The sequence below is a fragment of the Polyodon spathula genome, chromosome 16 (genome assembly GCF_017654505.1).
Source record: "Polyodon spathula isolate WHYD16114869_AA chromosome 16, ASM1765450v1, whole genome shotgun sequence".
Classification (NCBI taxonomy): domain Eukaryota; kingdom Metazoa; phylum Chordata; class Actinopteri; order Acipenseriformes; family Polyodontidae; genus Polyodon; species Polyodon spathula.
In genome coordinates this window covers 22497950-22520750 of record NC_054549.1, presented here as the reverse complement: position 1 = coordinate 22520750, position 22801 = coordinate 22497950, and the positions used below count along the sequence as shown (strand labels likewise).

Here is a 22801-nt window from a genome sequence, read left to right as displayed (position 1 = left end):
ACGGTACGATATTTCTAAAGCTACGTACATGATAGGTATAGTACAGAATCGCCATTTACAAACCTGGACGTTCAGCATTTCCAGGTTTCGTTCAAGTAAAACACATGAAAGATCATGTTGAAAAGTCAGGTTTGCTTTCTTGATGCGTTTTTGACAATAAAAATTAATGTAAAACTTAGCTAGACAACAGTCAAGAGGACCAGGGTCTATAGGGTGGGGAAATTTGCCTACAGGCGACAGCCAAAAATATTTCCTATGGAAGTAGTTTGACGTCTAATGGAACGGCTGTATAAGATATTGCCACAGTTATATTTTCAATGCAAGTCCTATGCAGGCCCAATTAAGGACATCTTCCCCTTGGACCTGCATAGTATTTGATACACTGGGGGAGGGAGGCAGAATGTGGCAAGAGAAATGGTCTGTTTATGCAGTTTTGACCAGCTGGTCCTCTTCATAAAAACCAAACCTCAAGTCTGTTTATTGTCACAGTATGACCAGACCTCATTCCTACCCTATGCTGAATGTAACAGTACGTTTGTTAGCACACTGTTACTCCATGCTACAGCCTAATGGCTACAAGAATACTGTATATGTAACTTGAAAGCTTTACACTTTCCATAGATTCCTTATCATAAGTCTCCATTCTAATACTGTGCAAGTTATATTGAGGCTAGGCATCTCCTAGAGTGAAACAAAATGTAAATTAAGTAGCTTATTAGAATTTGTTTTTATTAGAATTCTACTCAGTGGTACGGTTGCTTCCAGTCTTGAATTATTATACATCTTCCAGCGTATCAGAATCAAGCTGATATTACCTGTGCCTGAAGAATCCTAGTTGCCGGCTCTTCCACATTAAAAGTGGGTTTCGGTTGAACCCATGGCAGTGAATCGTGTGAAACTAGGATTGTGCAGGCGGATTCAAATTCAATACCAGAGCAAGAGGATTGCATCTGAGTCGATTTAAAGCTACTTTGAAATTGAAGAAACTTGCAAGCTACATTTCTTTTTATGGCAGACAAAACCCGACTGGACCATGAAAACACTGTCCATTCACAAATGCCTTGCTAGCATATTATATATATATATATATATATATATATATATATATATATATTAGCACCTTTATCAAATTTTTACCATTCAGATGTCGGACATTCCCCTACAAAATGAACATCACTATCTGTTTTTGCAATCCTTTGTTTTTTCTTGACAGGGAAAAGCACTGGATGCTCCAAGTTCAGAGTTGAAAAGTTCATGCCCCCCCCCCCCCCCCCCCCCCCCCCCCCCCCCCCCCCCCCCCCCCCCCCCCCCCCCCCCATTTTGTGGGTGGACCTGTTTCGGTCCCCCCTTATTTATTATGTTTAGGTTAAGCAGCTCTCTATGGCACCACTAGGCCAACCCAGACATTTGCTGCTTACTTTACTTGAACTTGTAAAATAAAACAAACACAGCAAAAAACGGGGAGGTTTGAATGCTGTGGGCTGTTTTATTTAATTAATCTGGGAGGTTTGGATGCTGTGGGCTGTTTTATTTAATTAATCTGGGAGGTTTGGATGCCGTGGGCTCTTTTTTTTTTAAATTTAATTAATTTATTTTTGAATGGCAGTTATAAAAACAAAACAAAACAAAAAGATTCTAAACTTGAGTTTAAAATTAAAATTAAATCAATGTTGCCAGTACTTATTCCCACCTCAAAACAAAACCCTGAATAAAAAAACAAAATTAAAATAAAACAAAATGGAAGGAGAATTAAAGAATGTCAGTATGATTACAGCGTCCTCACCCAAAAGAAGAGCGCTATTCTCAACGCCTTTCCCATTTCCTCACTATGGCGTAGAGATCAGTTAAAGGGTTGGTCAACTACTCTACATTTCTTTTCAAAGTCCGACAGACAATTGCAATTTTCACTTTCATTCCACGCTTAATTTCACCACTGTGAAAGTTTTTTTTTTTTTTTTTTTTTTTTTTTTTTTTTAAATACATCCGGTTTTGATCCTTTTTATAAATCCTCCAAAAGTTTCTAGTTCTCTTACCCCCAACCCCACAACTGATGACTTCTCTTCTAATCTTGTAAACCTCAAATCCATTCCTGGGGACCCCCAGTGGCTGCTGGTTTTCATTCCAACCGAGCTCTCAATTACATAACTAGACCCTTCATTTAACTAAATGTGCTTAATTAGGCCTTTAAGTGTTATTAGCTCATACAGGGTTATAGTTCACTTAATCTCCAACTGTTTAAGTAACTTGAAATCTGTAACCAAGGCTCTGCGAACAAGTACAAAGGTTAAATTACGCTAATTTCAATTCAGGGTTTAAGTAATTGAGAGCTCAGCTGGAATGGAAACCAGCAGGTTCCCAAGAACTGAGTTTGAGAAGCCCTGTCCTAATGTGTTAGTTTCTTGCAGTTTGAGATGTCCCCAACAGGGCAGCACTGTTCCACTGGAGTTTCTTCTCAGTCTGCGTGCCCCGCTCCCCCTTAGCGGATGTGAGCCATCTCCTCCAGGAAGGGCGTTTTCATGCAGCCAGTGCACAGCTGGTCCATCCAGAGAGGGGCCTCGTGCTGCAGGGGGGTGCGTCGGGGGTAGAAGGTGTAGCTGAGGTCGTAGTTCAGCAGGCAGCTGATGGAGGCCATGTAGAGGTCAGAGAACCTGCAGAGGCGTCTGGAGAAGTAGGTGGGGTTGTGGCACGTCCGGAAGATGCTTCCAAACTGAGGGTTGAACAGATTCTTGGTCATAGCCCTGTAGGGAAGGAGAAAAAAGGGTTAGGTTAGGAGTCCAATATAATGCATCTGTCCGCAAAATCTTTACAAACTGCCAACCACATGAGACGACATTTTCATGTTACACCATTAACTACGTAGTAAATGACATCACAAACACATAAATTAAAAGCTTCCATTTGTTTTCAACAGTGTATCTATGTAAGTATGTAAACAGACAATTAGAAGCCATTCTACCTCTTTTACACACTGGATTAAAAAGCTTGCTAAAACTCTCTGCTGTTGCCTTTAAAATGCTCCAAGCATTTCGTACCTGAGCTCCTCTCTCTCCTTCAGCCAGTCCTGGAGAACCTTCTGAGACTCCAGGTCCCGATGTACCTGAGAGGAGAGAGGAAGAAGAACATGGGTCAGGGATACAGTGTCAGTGCTGACGTGCAGACACACACACACACACACACACACACACACACCTGCATGCGCTCCAGCAGTCCTGTGAGTGCCTGCAGCCAGGTGAGGCTCTGGGCGTACTGCTCCGTATTCACCACCTTGGTCTCCACTTCCAGCTCTGGCACGATGGCGCCAGTCCTCCAGCCATGACGCAGCATCAGGTCCTGGAAGGAAGGGTCATGAAGAAGGCAAAAATCACTGAACCAACAAATGTAATCGAGACAAAGGGGAGGCAGGTTTCAAAGCAAGTCCAGGCAATTTTACTGCGAGCATTTTAGTTTTAAACCAAACAGCCTTTTATCTGAAGCCACAAGGGGGCTGGATGAGTGAGTAAGCTGCGTGAAGGCATTTCGTTTAAAAACATGCACTACGTTAACATAGGTTTTCCGGACGTTTAACTCTTTGTCGTCCTACATCGGACCAGGTCAGGCATTACAATTTTCCCTTTCCAGTCCGATGTCGGACCCTGTCTGACATCATCAAAAAGACGTCAAGCACAGGTCTCGGGTCGTTTTTTTCTCCGGAAAAAGCCAAGAAAACCTTTCAAATGGCCGCGTGAGACCGATGGGAGCCGGAAAAAAAAAAGGAGTGTGTCTGAACAATACACACAGCCCCTGCACCACAGAGATAACACGGACACAAACAAAGGAGAGAGCTGCTTCTGCATCCAGCGCTCAAAGAATATCACAGACATCTGCAGAGCTTTTTGAGATGTTATAGTAATAAAATAATGACTCGGATCGCATTATTGAGGAGTCTGGTTATTAGTATGCACGACTATGAAGAGGTATGTGAAAAAATACAGCGCAGAAGGGGTGGGGCTTGGCTGGTGATACAGCGCGTGTAAAATAAACAGCGTGTGTGAAAATACATTGGACCGGACGCGCCTGACAGGCGCTGAATAAATGGACCACAAAGGGTTAAAATCTGTGTTTTTGCTACAGTTACAATTTCAATGGTAATTTTAAAATTTTGCCTTTCCATTTATAGTAGTTTTAAAAGACTTCAGAACCATAACAATACTTGTACTGCATTACTTGCTGTGTCCTTGTATTATTCACCAGGCTGAGGGTCTAGCTAGCAGGCGCGCACATTTCAGACTTACGAACAGCCTCTATTCCCAAGGTGTTCATAACCGAGGTTCTGCTACAACACTCGTATCTGAAAAGGGACTCACGGCTAGATCGCTGTACAGGTGATCTCCGAAGTAGAGCACTTTGGATCCTCTCCACCCAGTCAGCCTTAGAAAGTCAACGAGGTTCCCCTGCAAAGCAAACGAGACACACTGGAATCACAAGTTCACTTGGTTTTGCAAACACAAATGAGAGTGCCATGTATGACCTTGGCCAGTTAGCTGGAAAATGGGCAGAAGCAGTATGTTCAGAAAGAGGAAATTAAGAAAGTATCTGCAGCAGAAAGAAACGTGTGATCTGGAAGACCGTGGCTGCAGAGGTTTGTGTCAGAGTAAAGTCGATACTCAGGACAAGCGAAATGCTGAATACAGGGAGGATGCACAGGACTTAGGTAGTTCAGGACTTCAAATACCAAAGCAGCAATAGAGTTTAAAATAGAAAATGGTAAACATGCACAATACTAAATCCCAGGGTTTAAGAGAATTAATCCATTTAGTCCGGAATAAAGGATTAAGGGGGACTTGATTGAAGTCTTTAAAATCTTAGAGTTGATAGTTAACCTAGCCAGTATTGTAAGCGCAGCACAGAAACCAGCACCAGAGGACAAAGATTTAGGACACAGGGCAGAGACACGTCTTTACACACAGTGTGGTAATGTTTAGAATATCTTCCTTAAGACCACAAGGGGGAGCTCTGCCTGCATTTTATGGTTCTTTTTAACCCCTGCTTGGGCCACAGCAACAGCCAGCTGATTGGCTCCCTCTCCAAAAACTGAAGCACCAATCGGGGGTGATTGTCAGCTCAGGCAGAGTGGACCTCTCATGAACAAGGACTTGATGGCCTGCCGTCGCTATGGTAACCAAGCTGCTTCCCCACCCCCCCCCTCTTTGCAGTTTGCCAAACCGTGAAGTGCAAACAAAAATTGGGCCGTCTTTGAAACTGACAGACTTGTTAAAAGCACGAATGCTAGTTTTTTTTTTTTTCTTCCCTCATTTAAATAAACCGTTTCTCAGGATAACAAAAAAGGGATAACAATATTTATCACATGATTGTTTCCCCCCTCCATCCGTCCCTCTGGGCAGAACTAAACTCCTGCCAGCACCACAGAGAAATCCTCAGTAATTAACATTGTCAGCTGTCACTCAAAAACAAATAGTACAAATACAGTTGGTTCTACAACTGAACTAAAAACTGGACTGCTAAAAACAACAATAATAATAACAATAATAATGCCACATGAAGTTGAATGAAACCTGCTGAATAATGTTACTTATGCTGAATGAAAAAAAAAAACTGACAAATTGAAAAAATTGTGACATTTTGAAATCTAACATGAAAAGCTACTGTACTATTATTATGGCCTTCACTACACTTTTTTTTTGCGATATCTTATTTCTCAATCCTAAAAATTTGTAGGCGATGCTAAACTTTTGGCCAGAACTGTACTTCTTGTTAAGGGTCCTCAATGTACTGTGTCTTAAAAGCTGGTGTCCAGCAGGTAATATAGTGCTGATGGGCAGATAAACAATAGTTCATCAAATCAGACATGCACTAGATCCGCACACTGAACACTTAAATAGTTCAAGCAAAAATATAGTCCTTTAATTTAACAAACAGTGCAGAAGAGAAAAAGGACAAACGTTTCGGTCAGTTCAAGATCATCCTCTGCATGGCCGCCTTCATAATCAATCACACTACAGTAAGAAATCTCAGTCCACTCAGACTGCCTCGCTCTGCCACTTTGACTAGGGCCCTGCGTTTCACACCTTTGATGCCTTCTGTAAATTAGAAATGGACAGATAGCAACTATATGCAAAAGGAAACAGTAGTGGAGTTGCTGTGACCAAATTTTGGAGAAATGCAGAATAGCTATTTCCCCATCTTAGCAGGAAAGGCTAAAATATGCCAGTTGTTACAAATTCTGAGGATGCTGAAAGCAGCGTTTCTTCATATTGACAAATTTTCAGCATCTCTCCATGAAAGAAGACATGTGTACTTAATCACCTAATTAGTGAGACAGTTGATTGAACACTGGATATAAGCAATTTCAGCTGTTGAATTGCAAGCGTGAATTAAAGCAATAAACAAAGCTGCGTCTGTCATGAGAGCAGCGCCTTCATGCAATCGGCATGTTGCAGGCCGGACTAGGGCAGCGTACTGTGGCTCGTCGTCTTGGGTGCTCACAGCCAGCGATTTCAAACCTGGCGAGACGCTATAACCAGACACACTCTGTCAATGACAGGCCACCAACTGGGAGACCAAGAGTCACAACACCTGGCCAAGATCGACAGATCATTCTGCAGCATCTTTGTGATGCTCATTACATGGCTTTCTGTTGCGGCTATATCAACAGCTTGTGCCTGTAAGACTGAATTACAGGTTAAAAAACAAGTGAAAAACACAGGGCCCTATTTATGACCAATGGCCGTTTTTTTATCCAAATCAACACCATTCCTAAACCTTCCTGAAAAGCCTCGCTCAGCTGAGACTCTCACAGGAAGCAGACAGGGAGACTTCCTGAATGAAAGCGCTGAAGCGTGCCACAGTTTTACTGCTTGACAGGAAGTGTGAGGTACAACCATAGCTCTTCCTATTACGGCTATAAACTACACCTGACATGAACATGTCAGTTGTTTTAGTCAGCTGAACTTAATACGCTCCCTCAGCTCTAACCACTAGACCAGACCACACTGCTTCCCTCCCTCCCAGTCCCTCAGCTCTAACCACTAGACCAGACCACACTGCTTCCCTCCCTCCCAGTCCCTCAGCTCTAACCACTAGACCAGACCACACTGCTTCCCTCCCTCCCAGTCCCTCAGCTCTAACCACTAGACTGCTTCCCTCCCTCCCAGTCCCTCAGCTCTAACCACTAGACCAGACCACACTGCTTCCCTCCCTCCCAGTCCCTCAGCTCTAACCACTAGACTAGACCACACTGCTTCCCTCCCTCCCAGTCCCTCAGCTCTAACCACTAGACCAGACCACACTGCTTCCCTCCCTCCCAGTCCCTCAGCTCTAACCACTAGACTAGACCACACTGCTTCCCTCCCTCCCAGTCCCTCAGCTCTAACCACTAGACTAGGCCACACTGCTTCCCTCAGCTCTAACCACTAGACTAGACCACACTGCTTCCCTCTCTCCCAGTTCCTCAGCTCTAGCCACGGACTGCGACAAACACAGGAAAGCTGGCTAGAATCTGTTTCCTCAAATAAAACTTGGAACGTTACAAAGCCAGTAACACGTTAACGTTTTTCCTTTATGGTAAAATTAACTACTACTGTCAATTCAATGAAAAAGATTGTGACAAGATGTCGTTCAATTTGAAGATGCGAAAAAGAAACATTTGTCATTGAATTTATTAAAGTTTCTTTTAGTGTTTCTAAATTCAGCACTGTTGGGCATTTAAAAAGGTAAGGATAGCAAAATGAAGTACCCACCCACTGATGGTACTATACCCCCCATGTTTTCTGTCATCGATGGCTAGCATTTTACATAATAGGAGTCTTAATTTCAACCCTGTTGCCTGCATTTAAATGCAGGAATAACTTTCTAGGGGTATAATTGTCAGTAAATGTGCCACCCACAGAGATTCATCTATTAAATTAATCCCAACTGATAGGCAGATTACGAGATTGGTTCGGACAGGGCATTAGGAACAGAATTTGGAGAGTCCCTGCTGCCTTCATGCCTATGGAAACCGTGCCAAGTGAGGGATCAATGCCAAAATGGGGTGATCCAGATTGAGGGCTGGGTTTAGTTTACAGAAAATGCACAATTCTAGGCTACTGCTCAATACACTCTTTGTGATCCGGTTACAATCTCAACACAGATTGAAGACACAGCAGACGGGTGAACCTGCAGCTTTCAGTTCTGCAGGAGAGCGCGCTAACCGCACAGACGGAAACAAGACTCCCACTGCATAACGGTTTAATCTATTCCTGGTTTCATGAGTTTAATAAGACACACCTGAGCTTATTACCGATAAGCTGCGGATAATCAGGCTCTTTGTAAATCCTGGAATGGGTGAAACTGCTATGCAACAGGAGTCTTATTATCATCCCTGTAACCGCTGCTCTACAGGGGCAAGTGCCCAGGAAATACAAATTCCACTAGCAACATTCACACCTAAATCACAGGCACTGACAACCAGCTCCTGTGGTGTAACAATCAATCTGGATCTGGCAGGAATCCCTAAACCCAGCGACACAGCCAGCAGTGGCTTCTTGAACAAGCAGATCGTTTGTAGCATTTCCAGGCTGTTTTAAAAGCAGGCAAGTGCACTACTCAATGAAAACAATAGGTCGAAAAAAAAAAAAGTTTAGTTCGGTTTTCTGTGCAGTATTTTGCAATGCAATTCATAGTCATGTGACCAGACGAGCCCGGCACATTAAGAATTAACAGCGTTTCCAGTTTTGGAACCTGGTTTTGAGAGCAAGTCGCTGCTTTTCACAGAGCAGGGAACCGGCTGTGAAATTCTTTACAATGCCTTCCTTTGACTGATTCCTGCAAAGAAACCACTGTTCAGAAACTCAAGAGCAAGACTTCCACTGGAGCTTGGCACTGACCCTCACAGGGCAGCAATACAGTGGAAGAGCCTGTGCTTGCATTTCAGATACGAGACAGCACACTGCACCCCCGCCTCTCGTTCACATCATGACAATACATACGACCTGATCCTCTCCCGGATTTACTGTGAGTGTGAGACACACCTGAGCTTGTTACCTACTGCTATGGTCAGAAGTTTTGCATCACTCTAGATCAGCGCTTTTCAACCTTTTTTTGAAACTGCACCTCTTCTGTCAGGAGGTTTCAGCTGCCTCTTACAATTTCAGCTCACTGAATGGTACCACAGTTTCAATAAATAAATCTGGTTAACACATTTCTTTCTTCCCCTGTTTATTTAATGTATAACTTTACACAAACAGTCTGGGACTGACAAATTGCTGAGACAGAAAACCAAACACTAGGCTTCATTGTTAACTTAACTACATGTGTTTGGATGCAAAGAACTAAAATGGGACATAAGGACCTTTTTATTTTATTGTGTTACATGGACCCATGTGTTGCTACAACTGTTTTCTGAAGGTGTGTGGATTGTTTAATATTTTTTTTACATTCTGAACACTAACTTAAATTGTATTCTCTGCTTTAAGGTGGCATGTACCTCAGAACTACAGTTCCCCATCATCCTCCTGCTTACATAAGTAACTAAGTTGGATTTATCAGTGAGCAAGAGGATGATGGGAAATGTAGTTTTGAAAGGTCCATGCAGGTACATGGGAGGCCATCTTGGAGAAAGAAAATGCAATTTAAGTTTTAAAAAAGTGGTCAAAATGTAAAAAAAAATACCCCCCCCCCCCCCTTATGTAAACAGTTGTAGCAACACATGGGAACATGCAACACAACAAAACAGAAAGGTCCTTATGTGCCATTTAAAAGGCAGTATTTAGGAATCTTTGGAAACTCATATTCGCTTTCTATTGGGCAAAGTCATTAACTAACACAAAACAGTCTGCATTGTAAACGTTTATCACATTACTATTTACTTCACACCTCTGCATAATTGTGTGCCGTTTAAAATCTTTACAACATCAAAAAGCATTAACCTCAAGATAAAACTAACTAAATTAATAAAAAATAATACTTTTTATTAAAGCAAGCATAAAAATGATCCAAAGGGACGCTGTATAACTTTTTGCCGCTTTGCACTTTCTGACTCTTGAGTTTTCCTTTGTTTTTCTATTGCAAGTAAGAAATGTATCAAACAGCGAAAACATATTCAACCAGCCGCTACTGCTGTTAATAAAATACAGCTGCAGTAATAAACAAAAACCGTTAAAGTATGATGACTGTGTGCGTTTACCAGAGCGTTTACACTTCTAAGAAACATCGTACTTCACTGATACCACAACTTGAAAGCAAAGATTATGAGCAGCACTCAGACTATATCAGAGTGGAAATCCACGCAATCGAAATCACACAAGCGTACTGGTGGAAAATGTAGAAGTGATAGGTTCTGTTTTTTTTTTTTTTTATTTATACATTGTGGTTTAGAGAATATATAATACCGTTAAAAAAAAAAAAAAAAAAAAAAAGATTATTTTCTCTTACTTTCATTTTTATTTGTGCATTTTTGAGTTGTCCTGCGTACCCCTTAGAAGTGCCCCCAGAGGTACATGTACACCCAGTTGAAAACCCCTGCTCTATATAACAAACTAATTTTCCTTCACAAAGTCTAATGAAACGTTCTGAATAATGTTATGTTACCATATTGAATTACATACTGCTTTGTCAGTTTTTTGTGAAGTATATGGAAAACTACAAATTGAAAAATGTGACATTTCGGAATCCAACATGCAATACTGTGCTGCTATTATGGCTTCAGGCAGACTTTTGCGATACCATTTTGCAGTTTACTTGATCACATGATTTAAATAAAATCTCAAATTATCTTAAATCTAGTTCATCTTGAATACGGCCTCAATCCTAAAATTCTAGGGGATGGAAAACTGCAGCTAATCAAGTTAGTATTAAAACCTGTAATGGGTGAAAATGTTACGCAATCGAGTCTTACTTCCATCCCAGAGTGCTGTAAAATACTGAAAAGCTTGGACAGGCGTGCCCAAGTTTCTTCATAGCAAGCAGCCGGATAAAATCAAGATTAGTTTTATATTGTTACTAGTTTATACACTGAAAACCAACTGCCTTGCCCTTTCTCTCTTTCGTATTGCATGGGACAGAGTTTATAACTGCATGTCGAGTTTGGAAAGCCATTCCATGACATCCGGGCTTGCCAGCTGGAATCCATTTGTACCTCCTGCAGGAGCGTGTGTCGGGCAGTGATCGGGGATGGGAGTGATGGACTGCACTTCACCGCAGTCACAATTAGGAGACTCCTTCATTTCCCACTTACGGAGGAGGGTGTAGCTGCACCTCCAGTGTGTTGTTCTAACACTGTGCAGTACAGCGTCCTCGAGACAAAGAGAAGCAGGATAGTTCTTTCGTTGGATCTTCACTAAGCGCCTTGTTGAAGTTCTGGATGCTGTTTTCGTCGCCGGCTCTGAAGGGGGAGGGTGGGTTATTTTGGCGTTTAGGTCTTGTTCAATTGTTAACGCTCTTACGACACGTGGTGAGCCAATCCCTGCGTGACCAGTGAACACTGATGTCATAACAGGGTCAGAGAGCAACGCAAGGGGTCAGAGTTTAATAGCAACAGTCTTTTCATGAGCTCAGTTGGACGTTCCCAAAGAGAGACTAAAAGACTTTATAATAAAGTGAAACAGCTGTTCAGAAAGCTCTATCAAGCAGCTTTAACCACTGCTTTGCTCTGCAGTCCCTCCTCATCTCTAACCACTAGACCAGATCAAACTGGTTCCCTCCCTCCCTCCCAGTCCCTCAGCTCCAAGCACTAGACTAGACCACACTGCTTCCCTCCCTTCAGGTCCCTCAGCTCTAACCACTAGACCAGGCCACACCGCGCGACTGGGGGAGGGAGAGCAGTGTGGCTCAGCAGTTTTATCTGTAATTCGATTTTAAAGGAATGCTGAAGGTCAATGAATTCCTTCACCCATCCACAGGACGCCACCTAGTCTAAGTCGGCTTAGCAGAGACGCCAGATCCCTGTGGTATATCAGCACCACCCCACCCCCCCCTCTCTCTCCAGTTTACTCAGACTATCAGTCATTACTCTGAACTCTTTTCTCCACATATTTATCAGCAAGCTGACCGGATGACCAGAGAACTGTCAACAGCCAACCAGGAATGAATTTTCTCCAGGAAATCTAGCTGAATGGACAGTTTAAGACAATCTAATCCTTTATAAACTCGAATACTAGTGAAAAGAAACCTCAGTGACAAACATTTCCACTAGCAGTCTGTCTTCGATAGAAATACCAAAAATGGACGTAAAATTCAGTGACAAACGTTTAGTCCAGAAGTGTTTGAAATGAGTCTTGAACACATCAATAACGACGTAGTCAACGCGTTCGCCACCGACCAAGTATCTTTTAGTATTTCTATCTTTAACACTACTAAGTTTCATGCAAACTAAATTACACAATCCCAAAAAAACAAAAAATCGAGTTTCTTCTCCCATTTCCAGAAGCCAACAATTTCTGTTCCAAGTAGAATTTTATCAAGTCTGGAAAGTGTGTCAAAAGACTTAAATACTCAACTAATCTTACTGACTCTTGAATCGGAATGGTGCCTCATAAAAAAGTCAAAGGAACAACACTAATAACACCACAACAGGCTTTGTAGTTATCTTCAGTAATGCAGGGGGTCAAGCAGCACCTACTTGGATACAGCCCTTCAGCACAAGAAGTAGATAAGAGGCGTTCCTGTTTTGCAATACAATAAAAAGCCTCTTCAAATCTGACTTGTGGAGTCTCACTGCATATGTACAGGAAACCTGTTTTGCCGATAAAGGGTTTAGCTCCAAACATCTGTCTGCTTGACTTATGGCTTTCGTCATCACAACTCCTCTCTGACAGAATGGTATCTTTGCCAATATCTGTGTTGAGCTGATTGTCTGTGACTGAACTGTAGGGTAGAATGACTAGCTGTGTATCTGTAATGCTTTCTTTACATGACAAATCGTCTTGTAATAGAGTGTTGCATCATGACCTGCGCACTTTAAAGCCACTGTAATGATTCTGTTATGAGACAGTGGTCAGTGTAAACAGAGGACGTATGGTTCTGTTGCTCTGTTCCCCCTTTATGTTATTGATTTAGACACAGTTTGCTCAACACCTCTATGTGTATAGGATTGATACTGCTACAGAAGGAGTTACGTAGAACTCACAAGATTCAATAAAAGTTTGAAGTTGGATTCCCTGATCTTATCAAGTTTCTTTTTAGTATTTCAAAATTCAGCACGATCGAGTGTTTAACCCTTTGTGGTTGGAGATATTACAATTTTTCCTTTCTAAATCAAAAAGACGTCAAGCACATGTCTCTACTCGTTTTTTCTCCAGAAAAAGCTGAGAAAACCTTTCAATGGCTGAGTGAGACCGACAGTAGCCGAAAAAAAGGAGGCGGATCTGAGCAATACACTTTGTCCCGTCACACCACAGACACAACACTCAAAGAATATCACAGACATTTGCCAAGCTTTTTGAGATGTTACAGCAATAAAATAATGACTAGGATCGCATTATTGAGGAGTTTGGTGATAAAATGAGCGATCACGAGAAGATTTAGCAGTATGCATGACTATAAAGAGAGATGTAATAAATACAGCGAACAAGAGGTGGGGCTGGAGATGCAGGACTGAGTGTCCTGTTGATATGCAGGGCCTTTTAAACCTGTTTTACTGTAAATAAAATTACATTTTAAACTGTGTAAAATAAACAGCGCGTGTGAAAATAAACTGGACCTGACGCGTCTGACAAGCGCTGAATAAATGAAACCAAAAGGGTTAACATTGATAGGCTGTCCAGGTGAGATTGTCGGTGTGTGCGGAGCTAGAAGCAATGTGGTGATTTCAGGTAGAAGCAGAAGCACAAACACGCCACACTGCCTTGTGAGTGACCTGACCTGTTTGTAGATCTGACCCTTTTCCAGGGAGCTGATTTTGTCCCACTGCAGGTCACCGTTGCTGTCCAGACGGCGGAAAGGTCTAGAATAAAAAAACAAAAAAGCATAAAAAAAGCTTTAAGATTTAAATGTGAAAAAAAAAATGAAAAAAAAAAACAAAAAAAAAAACAAAAACAAAACAGGGCTGTTGGTCAATCCCAGTCCTGGAGGTCTACTCCACTCCAGGTTTAACAGGTAACATGACAATGAATTACTGCTGGGTCTGGATGGAAGGTTAACAGTTTTAAACCATTTAGAACAGGGTTGGAACAATGACCAGGAATGGAAAAGCAAACTTTGGCCACTCCTGCTTTACTTGATATCACATTGTAAGAGGTATATCTTGTTTGGGACAGAAATTTGAATACTCTACATACACTTCTTGAAATGTATTCACTGGCAAAAACGACTACATGAACCCTTATAAATGTTTCCCATACTAAAACATCAAAGTGTAATAAAGCACAGTATAAGCAAGGCAAAGCACAGGGGTATGGTAAAGCAGATTAAACACGATTTCCGTTACATGAGAGTAATGTTAAACTTCATGCTGTTTTGAACATGGCTCTAGCCAAGATAAGCCCCAACTAATATGTAGCTTTACAGTAAACTTATGTGATTCATCTGCATCTCCATCCATTTGTGTTGTTTTCCATCTGATGATGTAGATATCCTTCTGTCTGGTGTTGATTGCTGAAGTGTAATGCTGGGTGCAGGGATCAGCTCATTCTGCCTTCCCAGCGCATCAGCACACACAACGGCTGTGATGCTGGCTCCGGGGATCAACCACAGTGCGGTCTCCCTAGCGCATCAGCATGATAACCGTCTGGACTGAGCCAAGTAGGGTACATCTCTGGGGTCTTCAAGTGGGTACCCTCCATCCTTTGTTTTGTCGACTAGCCCACAAACTATAGTAAAGTAAATCTTATAAAATTTCCCATAGTAAAAGCATAGCTGTGTAATACAGCACAGTTAACCCTTTGCATTCCTATGTTGGACCAGGTACAACATTACAATTTTCCCTTTCCAGTCAAAAAGACGTAAAGCACCGGAAAAATCAGAGAAAACCTTTCAATTGCCGAGTAAGACCGATAGGAGCCAAATGAAGCTGAAAAAAAAGGGGGGCGTATCTGAGCAATACACACAGCCCCTGCACCACAGAGATAACATGGACACAAACAAAGGAGACAGCTGCTTCCGCATCCAGCGCTCAAAGAATATCACAGACATCTGCAGAGCTTTTTGAGATGTTATAGTAATAAAATAATGACTTCGATCACATTAAAACGAGAGGATTTATCAGTATGCATGTCTATAAAGATGTATGTGAAAAATACATCGAACAAGAGGTGGGGCAGGGCTGGAGATGCAGGACTGAGTGTCCTTTTGCCATGCAGTGCATATATATATATATATATATATATATATATATATATATATATATATATATATATATATATATATATATGAAACTGATCAATTACTGTGCAAATTTACTGTAAACTTTTATAAGAGCAGCCACAAGAATATCCATTTCAGCTTTAGTGCTCAAAAAAGTTTGTGCGTTTGCAGCCTCTCCAAAACCTGCCTAAACCCATTTTAATTGGTTTGGGACTTTTTATTATTGTTGGTATTATTCATTGTTATCTGACTCATGCTTGCAGGAAATGTCAACGTTAATGCTGTGAAACTACCCAAGTGTGAGTCAAACTTCCTTCGAGCTTCTTAAGCAATGCCGTGAAGTCGAGGATTGGGTTTCAGGTGACCTGGTGCAAAGCTCTAAGGCTCTCGAACTCGAGATTCTGCAGCAGAAGCAATTCTGTACTACTCACTTGACACAGTCGTTGAAAAAGTGGGGTTTGTCAGCCTGCACTATGACTACATCGAAGAACTCCCTCCACTCCTTCCCAACCATGTAATTCATTCCTTTGTCCCTGAAATACAAGAAGAGAGTGATGTTAGAACTTGCAATAAACATCTATTAGAAATCACCGAACAGGCATTCCACTGGGTCACTTTTCATGCCTCTAACCTCTAGACTAGACCACACTTTCCCTCGCTCAGTTATTTTTTTGTGAAGCATCCTGGGATGCTTGCACAGGGACGCTATATAAATGAAATGGGTTCGCTATGCTATGGCCCCAGAGCTGCACTCACACGAAGCTGAAGGGGCTGTTGGTGATCAGGAAGAGCTTTTTCCCCTGGCTGACAAGCCGCTGCAGCACAGCGTACGTCTCATCCCCTCTTAGAATGTATTTCTCTGGGGGAAGAAAATAAAAAAAATAAAAAAATAGGACAGGGAGAGAGTGTGAGATTTTTTTTGTTTTTAATTCGAAAAGCCAGATTCAGGCCACACTCACGGACATGTGCAGCTGCAAAATGAACATAAGCTTAGTAGCCTCCTTCTGCTCTGCTAGCAGAGCACAGAGAGAAAAAGGGAGACTCTTTTACTCTTTGAACACAGAGAGAGAGAGAGACATAGAGAGAGACACACACCACACTCATACTCAAATCTAATTTTCAATAACAATATAAAAGAAAGTCATGTAAATAAACTCTTTATACAGACAATTTTTCTGTAGCAAAGGACACAGGCTGTCTGTATATCTGTATGTGAACAGGCCCTATGAAAACAGACACCCAGGTTAGCATTTCAGCTACCTCACTGTACCAGGGTGTGCTGAACCCCGCAAAATTCATGGAGAAATTTTTTTTTGGGGGGGGGGGGGGGGGGAGTGTTACCCCCTCAGCTCTGTAAGTAAACACTGTTAATTTCAATCTCCCACAGATTGACAAAAACAAAGTTGTTTGGCTCCAGACCCAGTGTGTGCTCAGGACTCCCAGCTAACTCTCTCTCACTCTCTCCGAGAGCCTGCCACAGCTTGCCTTTCACACATCAACACTTTCACACAGCAACCCCTGTGCATGTGTTCTCAAACCACTCAGACCCTGTGGCAGAGTTCAAAGTGTGACAAGACCTCATTTATCCAGCTGCTTAAAAAAAAAAGTCAGGTTTCAAAATTCGAAGCTTCAAGGATAGAATTATTGCAAATGTGATCCATAGTAACACAGCACTGCTTGGGGCAGGACAGTCAGAAGATGAAGAGATCTGCAGGATTACTAGTAAAGTGGTTCTGGCAGCTCAAATAAAATAAAAAAACTCATATCTATATATATATATATATATATATATATATATATATATATCTATCTATCTATCTATCTATCTATCTATCTATCTATCTATCTATCTATCTATCTATCTATCTATATATATATACCTATCTATCGGCCCATCAATGCTCGCCTGGTTCCTAGTAGCCGATTGATCTCAGACCTTTGTCGTAACCCATTCCATCCCCTCACCACTCTCTGTGTGAAGAAGTGTCTCCTTCAGCAACATGACTAGGTAACCCATTCCATCCCCTCCCCACTCTCTGTGTGAAATGCCTCCTCCATTTCCAACTATTTCCTCTGGTCCTGGTTTCTGAGCTGCGCTTAAAGTATTGGTTCAGGTTTGGTGTGATGCTCCCACTGTCGCTCGATTTAAATCAACTCAAGACCCACCTGTTCTCTCTTGCTCTCCATGCTCTTTAAGCCTGATATCTGCTATTAGCTTCTGTGTTGCTGCTACTATTTCACGGATTATGTTACTATCATGCATTATGCTCTTTCCACTGTATTTAATGTATTATGCATTGTTTTTTTTACTGTATATCAGAAATTATGCATTTCTCTGTATTTAAAGTATTATGGATTTTCTTCTTGTTGCTGCATCTTGTAAAGCACTTTGTGATGGTGACAATATATAATAAGATTGATTGATTGACTAACTGTCAACTGTAAGATTTTAAAGACTTCAAATCAAGTTCTCTAAAAAGTGATGCGACTCTGCGAGCCAGTGCTAGCAAGTCTTGGTTCACTTACCTAGATCCTGCATGATCCACTTGTACATGTAGCCCTTGATGTGCACATTACCAATGGCGTCCTTAGAGACAGAGAGAGAATGAATCAGTAACATAGGCGATATGACCAGTTAGGTGATAGGACTAGTTTGGGCGAATAAAAAAATATGAATCACCTATGATATAGAAACTGAATGCATGACGAATTTGCACAGCAATTTTGCTGCAATTTGACTGGAGCGCCAACTTAACCACCATGCATGTTCTGGTCCGTAAATTCCTTCTGTAGTTAAAACTAGGAATACATGATATCCTGTCTCTGCTGCCACAGATAAAGATTTTTTTTTTTATAAAGCCATTGTTTTTTGGTGGTTCATCAGACATACAGACCAGGAGGTGCAGGCAGGCAAGGAGACCAGTTCCCTGTCCCGACAAGCTCTCAGAGATTGTCGGGACAGCACGCCAACTGCCCGACACGGCACTTCCCCCCCCTTCGTAATATTGCCAAACAGACCCTTTTGATACCAGCCTTGTAATATTTTGTTCTTAAATCAACAGCAAAAATGTATTCAGACTCTGGGTCAATTATAAATAGGGCTTCTGTTTTTCAGTTTTTATTCATTGTATTATCCTTATTTTTTAGCTATTTTTGAGTTATGTAAATTGTTTTTTTCGGGGCTATCTTTTTTTATATACTGTATGAAATTAGTGTTCTCGGTTACTTTCCAAAATGCTTGAGCATTTTTTTCTGTCAAAATATATATCAGTAGTAACTGGACAGTACTTGCACACTTGAGTTGTCCTGTCTTTCCTTTGCTGTCTTCCACAATGAAATCCCTCTGGTCACAGGCACATTCTTCTGGGGTTTTTGTGTGGAGGCATTTTTGTACATATCGCCACAATTCTGTTTTAAATCCTCTGGATCTTAACTGTAATACAGCTTTAAATCCTGCTAACAAGCCTCCATTCCTGATTGTAATCTTGTTTTAAATCTCGCAAGCGGAGTCTCCAATAGAAATGCAGGAATGTGCTGTCACTCAGTAGCTGGGGCGGGTTTAAAGCATTCAGAAAGAATCAATGACAGATACAAGTGAGGAAGGCGGGACATTGCCTAGCAGCACAGGGAAACGTTTTTATTGCTTTTGTAGTATGTTTTATTTTGTAACGGGAAAAGTGTAATGTCAATGTGAATGAACCGTTTTCAGTTTTTTCTGGTTTTCAGCTATCCACCGACTTCATTTATTTTCTAATCTGAGGTGTTTTACCGGTTAAAACCAAAAATCTCTATATAAATTACAGCAGAATTATTTGCTGAAATGACATATGCTGGAATAATTTAAATTCACAAAATACTAAAGTAACATACAAACTCCCCACATTAACACGTTCACTCTGTTTACTGTAAATAACCAAGCAGTAAATCACAGGTCCAAATACAGAACTTCTTTTCAGAGAAAAAGGGCCACAGAAGTGGTTGAAAATACAAGAATAACCTTCTAACAAATTGAACTGTAACTTGATCAATTCTCTGGCATAATTACAATTACGCAAAACGTGCCAAGCTTCAACTACAATTCATTAAGCACGGCAAAGGTCTGCCTGTATACAAGGTTTCTTTTCTCCCTCCCCCACAAATGCTTTCCATCAAAAAGGGCGAGTTCAGACTCACTGACAGACTCACAGTAAACACCTTCAGCAAAGTGACAGGCTGGGGAGTCGGGGTGAGAGACAAGCTTCTACCAGAGTGGAAATTCCTGCTTTTCTTTGTGTGTGATCACAGTGCAAGCTTGCTACTGAGGTCAGTCCAAACGAGAAAAAAAAACAAAACGAACAAAAAAAAAAAAAAAAAAAACTGGCCTTAAAACTGAACCAACACAGTGGAAACTTTAGTCAATATTTTAGAGACTTATTTTGTTCCAGTTTTGCATATGTCCAGACAACCTCTTATCCAATTTCCCTGAAACCAGGAATTGACATTATTTAGCAGAAAGTATTGAGACTATCCGATTCTGGGGGTACAGGGGGCATCTGTCCATATACCAGCCTGCATGCCACACTTACATTTTTCCACAGCTGTATAAATTACTTATCGAACTGCCATCAACAGATCTCTCGCCCTCTACTGTTCTGCTGAAACTCGATCATACCGATGGCTCTAATTTGTCATTAACAGCCACCTATAGATAGATAGACATTTTTTCATTCTTAATATAGGGATAGCTTTAATATTGGCTTTGCATTTGTCAGGAAGAGCCAAAATCAGTACTGTAAAAAAGTTAGAGGTTTTATATGATGTAGGAATTTGTGTCCCATACTGGCACTGCAAGTTATCCAGCAAGTAGTAAAGTCTAGCTACTGCCACAGCCCTGCACTCATTGAAGGAAAACAGCTAACCTTAACAAGACTTATCATGGGCCTGACTGCTGGCATCTAGTTATTAGGACAGCAGGGCTGGAAATAAAGAATCCCATTGCATAGCAGTCTGAGCCATTCCTGGTTTTATTGCTATGGGTTTAACAACACCTGAGCTTGTTATTTATACACACTGTGGCAATTCAAAACTTTTAAACAAGTCCAAAATTTAATTAAAAAAAACAGGACAAAGGGGACAGACTTTTTTCTTTTTTTCTTTTTTTTTTTTAGACCTGACTATTAATTCTTTCTAACAATTTAAACATGACACGACAAACCAAAAATAAACAAATATGGCATTCGCTTTAGTTTGTCTGCAATGCTGGAAATAATTTCACAAACTGCGCTCCACAGGAAATCAAACTGCTGCATTTCACAGTCGGAAAATATCATCCATAACCAATAAAACACTAAAAAAAAAAAATACTAAAAAAAATTCTGAAATACTGAAAAATAAACTTCATGAAGTCAATGACAAAAGTTTCCACTGGAAGTCTCTCGTCATCTTTCAACAGAAACTTAATAAATTCAATGGCAAACAATTCCACTAAAGTCTCAGTGTCTTCAACAGAAATACTAAAAAACTTAAAGTCAATGAGAAACGTTTCAACTACAAGCCTTGAGAAACCCTGAATAGGACTTCAAGTCAAAACGTTTCACATTAAGTTACTGAGCCTCTTTCAGTGCAGTCAGAATGTAGCTCGTGGCTCGAGTTTGTTTTTGTGGTTGATAACACTATGGTAATGCCACTGTATCTGGAATTGCCAGGCAGTCTGTGCTGTTTGTAAATACTCTGCAAGCCAAGATGACCTCACTTTCGACACACTTCCTGGGAACACCGCAGATGGCGTGAGCCGAGCTCTGATAAGAACGATGACGAGTGGATAGAACAGTGTTTCCCCAGCGGAATTAAGTCAATGTTAAACTTTTAACACACAGAAACTATTTCAACTATTAACATCCTCGATGAATATCCCTTAACTAAGCTCAACACAAATGCATTCAAAGTTAAGACAACTAAAGCAACGGGAAAATTAATTTAACCACGTGATACATTTAAAAAAAAAAGACTTCAGGTTGAAACTTCACTCATTGAATTTATTTAGTTTTTCTTTGCACACACACCAGAAAGAACTTCCGTTGGTATATTCAAACAACCAGCCAGCTTCCTCATGCGGCATCACACTGCTTTGGCAAAATACAGAGCTGCCCTTTCACCCAGATACAAAGGAACAAGGCTGACTTGTGCTTTTCTGTCTCAGGACTTCTGGAATTCTTAAAGAGAAGGAGGATTAAAAGCTACAGCCACTGTGTTGACAGGGAATTTGCAGATGCAAAACAAAGATTAAAAGCAGTCTCTCAAGGACTGCTTTAGAGCTCTTCGATCGGGAATGGCAGTGAAAACACAGCATTTTTTGAAGCACGTCTGGTTCCAAATACCCGATTGACTGCAAAACTTTATCAAATTGGGTCTTAAAAGGATCCCAGTGAACATGACTAGGTAACACATTCCATCCCTTCACCACTATCTGTATAAAGAAGGGTCTCCTTCCCTCTGTCCTAAGTCTATCGCCAATTAATTTCCAACTGTGTCCTCTGGTCCTGATTTCTGTGCTGCTCTTAAAATATAGGATTGGGTTACGTTTTAAATATTTCAAGAATGACCCCCAAATTAGTCTTTTTTTCTACAGATCACTGAACTATATTTGGGTGACAGTCAATAAGGCCTCCAATAATACAGAACGTACGGCTGTGAACACAAACAGTTTCAAACTCATTTCAGGACAACGCAATTCTGCTTTGTACTTTACAGCCATGGAGGTATTGCATCACCCTATAGAATTAACTCATTTTGTTTCGTAAAGCCACGTGAAAGCTGCTCAATAATGTTATGTTAACATATTGAATTACACACCACTTTTGGGTTTTTCCCATATACTTAACAGAAAAGTGACAATTTCGTAATCCAATGAGAAACACTGTACTGTGGCTTCCAGTTGTGTGTATAATGTCTCAATCCTAAAATTCTAGCCGATTAATTTTTGACCACAGCTGTAGATGCAGTCTGGCAGTCATAATACTCACCGAAACATCCTTGTAAAGATGCACAGGGTCGTAGTCTATGTTGTTGCTGATGAAGAAGTCGTTGGCGGAAGCCAGCAGAGTCATTTCGGGAATAGAGAAGATATCCATGAACTGCTTCATTTTGGGACCCTTAAAATCAGCGAAACACAGCGGTGTGCAAACAAAGGCAGTGAAACAATAGGCACTCATGCATGAAAATGTTAGACCACTTTGTGCTTTAATTTGGTAAGCAACTTCTAAATGGTCGCATGCATTTCACCATTTGTGGCTCTGTGTTCCTTTTCTCTTACTGTTTTTCTCTAACAGTATGTCAGCATAATTCACCCGCTCTACAGTAGCAAGGACTAGTTTGAGTAACAAGAAGGTTGGGGCCCCAACTCAGCTGAATAATCCCAAGGCTTTCTGGAATGAAGCAGATCAGAATCACCCAGGCGGATTCAGCTGGGATCTCCCCCCAGCCCAACCTACAGCGCTTCGCTTACCTTGCCATAGAACCCGCTGACTTGGTGCAGAGGGATATGGTG

The 22801-nt window shown here is 41.2% G+C and overlaps 1 protein-coding gene across 1 annotated transcript; it reads right to left on the bottom strand.

Moving 5' to 3' along the window:
* Positions 1-1344: 1344 nt before the first annotated feature.
* Positions 1345-22798, bottom strand: LOC121328984 (5'-nucleotidase domain-containing protein 2-like; the record flags this gene model as incomplete). Its single annotated transcript, XM_041274144.1, has 10 exons — positions 1345-2738; positions 3033-3097; positions 3190-3330; positions 4344-4430; positions 13837-13918; positions 15708-15809; positions 16033-16135; positions 17803-17863; positions 22278-22406; positions 22760-22798. Coding segments are annotated over 10 exons (1071 nt in total), but the record flags the coding sequence as incomplete, so codon positions are not given.
* Positions 22799-22801: the final 3 nt, after the last annotated feature.